At 38.2% G+C, this 6,818-nt stretch overlaps 1 protein-coding gene across 1 annotated transcript; it reads right to left on the bottom strand.

Moving 5' to 3' along the window:
- Window positions 1–5,906: 5,906 nt before the first annotated feature.
- On the bottom strand, window positions 5,907–6,461 carry LOC110796441 (uncharacterized). The gene has a single exon (XM_056829412.1). The coding sequence runs from the start codon at window positions 6,459–6,461 to the stop codon at window positions 5,907–5,909; it is 555 nt and encodes a 184-aa protein (XP_056685390.1).
- Window positions 6,462–6,818: the final 357 nt, after the last annotated feature.

Genomic DNA, 6,818 nt, shown 5'->3' with positions numbered 1-6,818 from the left:
AAAGGGACATAATTGAGTAAAATACATAATAGATGGACTAAAGCAAGACAAGTTTCGGATAACTAAAAAATTACAACAACTAAACACACTATGTCATAAACTAAAACATCATAAAGCCAAAATATGATTAAAAAAAATACGATAAATCAAACGCAACCACTAAAATAACAACTTTTCTTCGAGGCATGAGTTTAATGATTATTGCCTCCATATTTATGCCAGTTATGCTCAATTAAATCCTCTTTCAAAGAGTGATGAATTTGACTGTTACGCAAAGCTGTTATTCTCCCCAATAATGCATTAATGGAGAAGGGTTGTCCAGTCTGGAACTCAAAGGGTTCACCATTATTCACTGTTGCGGTTAAACTCGAAAGGTCTTCTTCATAGTACCTTCGTAACACATCAGCTCGGACATACATATCTCGTTCATCCTCAACTATCATGTTGGGTAAGATGATACAAGCCTTCATTATATCGCCTAATATATCTTCATCGTAAGCCAAAGATGGTTGTCGTACAATGGCGAATCTTGCTTGCAAAACTCCGAACGCACGTTCAACATCCTTACGAACATGCGCTTGTCTGTTAGCAAACAACCTTTCCGTTTCAAGTTGGGGACTAGAAAATCCTTGAATGAACGTAGCCCAATTTGGATAAATACCATCTGTGAGGTAGTACCCCATGTTGTATTCATGTCCATTCACCTGAAATGTTATAGGAGGTGCCTTACCTGTCAAAACATCATCAAAAACAGGAGAACGATGCAGAACATTAAGGTCATTCGATGAACCAGGAATACCAAAAAATGAATGCCAATGTAATACCTCGTATTTTTCTATTATTATAAATATATTTTATTATATTTATAAAGCATTTCGTTGTATTTTTACAAATTAATTTCATTTAATGAGAATTAAATGCGCTTTTATTTTTAATTAATTTAAATATTAATTATTTCGAAAACCGTATTTTTATTAAATAAATTCAAGGAATTTATTTAGTCGGGAATTGTTGGGTCGTATTTCAAAAACGAATTTAATAAACTTAAGGCCCGGTCGTTTTGTTTTAATTAAACCCAACAAAGCTTGCAAGGAAATTAATGAACTAAGCCCGAAAGCAAGCCCAACTCAAAATTACCCTAACCTAGCCCACAAGTGAGAGAAAACCTATAAATATAGACCCCATATCAAACCCCCAAAACCAAAAATTCAGAAATCTCTCTCTCTCCTCTCCCTCTCTCCTTGCGGCACACTCCACCCGCACTCCCTCTTCTTCGTGCGCCTTGCTTGCAGCGCAAGCCATCCCCCTCTCTCGCCCGTCTCTCTCGCCCGTCCCGCACCACAGCGTAGCACTACGTGCCTGCGAGGTTGCGTGGTCGTGCGCGCTGTGTCCCGCCTGTGCCCAGCGCCTCTCGCTTGTCCCCTTGCGCGCACGTTGTGTGCGTGCGTGTGTCTTGCTGTGCCCAGCGCCCTCGTCGCCTACCCTGTCCCTCGCGCGCGCGCCCGTGCTGTGGTGCGTGCGTCGCTGCTGCTATTATTGTTGTTGTCGTGTGTGTGTGTGTGTGTGTGTTGATCAATTGTTTAAACAAATTTTGTTTTCAAAATTATTAATTTTCAGTTTTAAATTGATTAAGTATTGTGATTAATTTAATTATTGGATTGTTTAGACTAATTAAAACGGTTATGAACACCGTATTGGGTTAGTATTGTGTTTTAATTGAAGAGATTGGTTTTGATGATTTAAATTATGATTTTCAGATTTAATAAGTTTATAAAGTGTTGATTTTTGAAGTCAAAACATGTTTTCGGATTAAACCATTGTTAGGGTTTCGGTTTCAAATCGATTGAGCGATTGATTCACATAATTTAATGACAATTTAAATTATGGGAATCAACCTAAATTTTCAGATTGGTTATAAGCTTTAAAAAGTTGGTTTTTAAGGGTTTTAAAGCGAAAAAGTCAATGTTTTATGCTAGGACTTGAGTTGACTATTTGAAACTATTAAATTACCAATTAATTAATGAATTTTAATTAAACTAAGGGTTTTAGTTTCTTAAATAGTTGCTGGAAATTTAGTAAACATGGATAATAATTTAGTTCTCTTATTTTGTTTTATAGGAGTTGATTTCTAGTGAGTCGTGATTCGCACAGTGGCCCCCGTACTTAGGTATTCCAGGTACGTACAAGACTAGGGTGACCACCCATCCCTTGAGGACTTTGTGAAGTGTATTGAATGCGAATCATGTGAACTTATTGATGAATCATATTTATATAGGGTATTCTAGGCTCATTTAGGTTGCATTTCTAGGCATTCGTCTCATTTAAGTTGCATTTAGAGTCATAATTGCATAAGTCGTCGTTATTGTACTCTATTACGCTCCGTTTGTGTTTTCTTTGATATTTCAGGTGATTTTACAATCATTTGGGTGCTTTCGGAGTGTTTGGAGGTGGATCGAATGATCACCGGATGGTTTGAGTCGGAGACGAAGTGTTTGATCGGAGAATTGAGTTTTCCGGGGATGATTAACTCGATGTATCGCTTGTGCATAGCCTCGCAAGATCCCTCGTTGGCTCGCAAGATCCCTCGTTGGCTCGCAAGATCCCTCGTTGGCTCGCAAGACATCCATCGTAGGCTCGCTACATTTATCGTTGGCTCGCTACATCTATCGTCGTGCCTCATCGCTTCATGGTTGCTTGCTTCACTAGGCCAGCGAGGGATGGCTCGCTAGCTCCCTCGCTGCCTCGTTGCTCGTCGCCTTGGCCTGCTATGCATCTCACTAGGCCAGCGAGGGATGGCTCGCTAGCTCCCTCGCTGCCTCGTTGCTCGTCGCCTTGGCCTGCTATGCATCTCACTAGGCCAGCGAGGGATGGCTCGCTAGCTCCCTCGCTGCCTCGTTGCTCGTCGCCTTGGCCTGCTATGCATCTCACTAGGCCAGCGAGGGATGGCTCGCTAGCTCCCTCGCTGCCTCGTTGCTCGTCGCCTTGTCTTGCTGCACTTCACTAGGCCAGCGAGGGATGGCTCGCTAGCTCCCTCGCTGCCTCGTTGCTCGTCGCCTTGTCTTGCTGCACTTCACTAGGCCAGCGAGGGATGGCTCGCTAGCTCCCTCGCTGCCTATAGCTTCGTCGCTTAGCTTGCTACACACACGCGCATGGCAGCGAGGGATGGCTCGCTGCTTACTTTCTTGCTAGTCGCTCATCATGATGCCAGCGAGGGATGGTGCGCGAGATCCCTCGCTGCCCATGCCTCGCCATCTATCTTCCCGTGTGCGCGGCTCGTGCTCGGGTTTGGCTGCCACGTCATCGCTCCATCGACCAATCATCGACGACTTTTATTTTTTATTTTCATATTTATTTATTTACTTTATTTTAGAAAATAGGAGCATATAAATACTCAAGGGAACTAATTTATTTCCCTCATGTTATTATTTCCTTAGAATTCTTTTAAACGCTTAGTTTTATTTTTCTCTCTACACATTATTGAGCCCTAGTTCATTCCATTCAATTAATCAATATAGAGGTATTTTCATAATTCTTCTTGCTTCTTTTGCTATGAATTATCGTTTCTTATTATTGTTCATTATGAAATTTATTGTTAATTCATATTTCTTGCTTTGAATTATCGTTTCTTATTATTGTTCATTATGAAATTCATTGTTAATTCATATTTCATGCTTGTTAATTCAATTATGAGCGAGTAGTTTTATTCTAGGGCTAAGTAAGGGAAGCCATGTTTATACCATGATTGATATGCATTAAAGTTCGTTAATTTATAGATTATGATTGAGTAATTCCAATTGATTTGTTCTTAATCGTTGATTCATGTTATCGGCCAATTTCATGGATTAATTATCTAGCTAATAGGAATTAGAATCGAAAGATCGTGTTTTTAGAGGCTTTGTACAATTGGCAATTCTGATTATGTTAGCGACCGTACTGCATATGTTGAATTAAAAGTGTTAAGACCCGACCGTAGGATTAGCATGTACTTTAATTACTCGGCCTAGTTTATTCGTTGTCGAATTGAATTGTGTTATTGGATTGGTATAAGCATGGTGAACCGAACAGACGCCCTAGACCTTTAATTCATTGATAAATTACGCGTTTTTATTATTGTTTTAGTTTTACTAGTTAATACTCAAAATCAACTTTCGTTATTGAAATAGTTCGTATAATTGGGCAAAAACTAATAGAACTTGTCTCCCTGTGGGATCGACCCGTATTTGCTAAGTATCTGCTAACAACAGACACCGTGCACTTGCGGTATCACTTTTTAATTCATCACTTATATGCTATGAATTCATGTTTGATGATTGAGAATGATTATGTTGTTATGAATTCATGTTTAATGTTGAGAACGAGCATGTTATTATTATTATTGAATCTATGTGAGCGAGCATGTTATGAATTGAATTATGCTTTATAGATTCTATTGAACTATCATGTTATGGACTTTTATAATCGTTGAATTATGTCAAGCATGTTTTTCAAGTTGGTTTGCATGTATGAGTAGTGCGCATGCAAGTTATTATTATTATTATGCTATAGTACAGGATGTCTAGCATAATTATTGAGCTAGTCGAATATTGCCAGTGAGCAATATATATTCTACCAAAGGGGTAGAATATGTTAGAGAGTCTATGTGAATTGAATTAAGGACAATTCGTGCTAAGGGCACACCCCGCTTGTTAATAGGCAATGTCGGGTTATCTCAAACAGTGTTTTTGAGAAGGAACAATGGGAGTAATTTCACTTGAGTCTTGTTTGATCACAAGTCCTAAAGAATTAAAATAATGAAGTGTCATTGTTGAATTGTTTAATTGTTCAATTGCTTGTATGTTGTGTCTTGAGTCGCCTTGAACATAATATACTAATTAACGTAAATTGTAACCCAAAGAGCTTCAAAACTCTTGGAACGTATATACCTTGAGTATGAACAATGGGGGGAGTCTTGCCGGAAAACTTGTACTCCTAGAATGATACAAGACGTTGTTTCATTCTCTTTTATGCCGTTGTGCATTGGAATTCCTGTCGGTATGGCCCGACTGTCGGTAGTAGCCCGACTTATTTTGGTGTATGGTTCGCTCCCATCACCCTTTCTTTCCTTTTGAGGATACTTTACTTTACCCGTTCGAAGCTACTTTTTATTAATCTGTGAGTCAAGAGTCGTGTCTCGTGTCGAGTCTTGTCTCCATGTTTACTCGTTTATTTTATGGCTTTTGCATGTGGATTATTTAATTATCGAGTGAAGCATGTTAGGATAGAATGTTATTCTAGCTTGTCCGTACTCAACTTTTGCTGACTTCGTGCTTCATGTCTTCTGGTCATGGCCTTCGCCTTAATGACCCTATGATGATCCATCAATTGCATTTGCGTTGTTGGGGAGTAGATTTTCAATAAAGCAGGTTTGTAAAGATAACTTGCGGGAGAAGTTATCATGGGATTCGAGTTGAAAGTTTTATGCTTCCAAAATTTATAAACTCTATTTCTATTTATAGTCATGACTAATGCTACTATTTTCAGTTAATGGATTTCAAACGGTTTGTTTTAGTTTGGGCCTCAACGGTTCCAACTTGTTTTAATGACCATTAACTATTTATTTAATGTGTTTTGAAAGTTAGTTATTTCCGCTGCGTAATTCTGGTAAATAGCCTTAGCCGTTATCACGGTGGCGGTAATATCTTGGTAATTCCTGTGTTTTAAGTTGGAAAATGTTTTATAAAAAGCAAGGAATTATTAGGGTGTTACAGCCAAATCCATAGATCTTGATCTGCAACAGCTTCAAGAATTAGGGACGCTTTCCCGCTGCGTCCTTGGTATTGACCTCTCCATGCGGTAGGACAGTTCTTTCATTCCCAGTGCATACAATCAATACTATCGATCATGCTTGGAAATCCGCGCATTTCATTTTAATAAATGATTCTCCTTAAGTCTTCATCTGTAGGACTTCTTAGGTAATCGTCTTCAAAATGCTTGATTACCCCTTGAGTGAAATGTAATAATGATTTTTTTGAAGTTGTTTCACCCATTCGCAGATATTCATCAATTGCATCCGGAGACAAACCATACGCTAACATTCTGATAGTTGCAGTGCATTTTTGCAATCCTGATAACCCTAATTTTCCGGCAGCATTTCTTCTCTGTTGCAAGATAACATCATTTTCAACCACTTTGTTCATGATACGGCAAAACAAAGGTCTTCTCATTCGAAACCTTCGACGAAACTGCTTGTCTGAATATACTGGATTTTCCGCAAAGTAATCATTAAACAAGCGGTTATGCCCTTCTTCACGGTTTCCATCTGCTGGAATCGGAATAGTATCATTCACATTTCGAAGTCTAGGACCTCGTGGAAAGAACGTGTTTGGTAAGGGATGAGTGACAAAATCGTCAACCATTCGATCAACTTCTCCGTATGGATTTTCATCAGCAGGTTCTGAGCTTGAACTGTATTCAAATAACATTTTTTTGAGATATAGTAGAGTGTGATAATGAGAAGTGAGTGTGAGAAATGAGTTTGATAACGTGTGTGTATTTAAAGAGTAATGTGGATAAGAATATATGGATTTTTGGATTTTCTTAGATTTTCGATAACATTTTTGGATTTTCTTAGATTTTCGATAAGATTTTTTGGATTTTCTTAGATTTTCGATAAGATGTTATTGGATGTTCTTAGATTTTCTTGATAAGATGTTATTGGATGTTCTTAGATTTTCTATTGGTTGATAAGATTTTATGGATTTCTTGATAAGATTATATTGTACTTTCTTATAATATAATAACAACAATGCGTAAAATACTACTTGGCAATAAAAAATAAT

This window comes from Spinacia oleracea, chromosome 5, assembly GCF_020520425.1.
Source record: "Spinacia oleracea cultivar Varoflay chromosome 5, BTI_SOV_V1, whole genome shotgun sequence".
In the NCBI taxonomy this organism is placed as follows: domain Eukaryota; kingdom Viridiplantae; phylum Streptophyta; class Magnoliopsida; order Caryophyllales; family Amaranthaceae; genus Spinacia; species Spinacia oleracea.
This window is presented reverse-complemented; position numbering and strand designations above follow the sequence as displayed.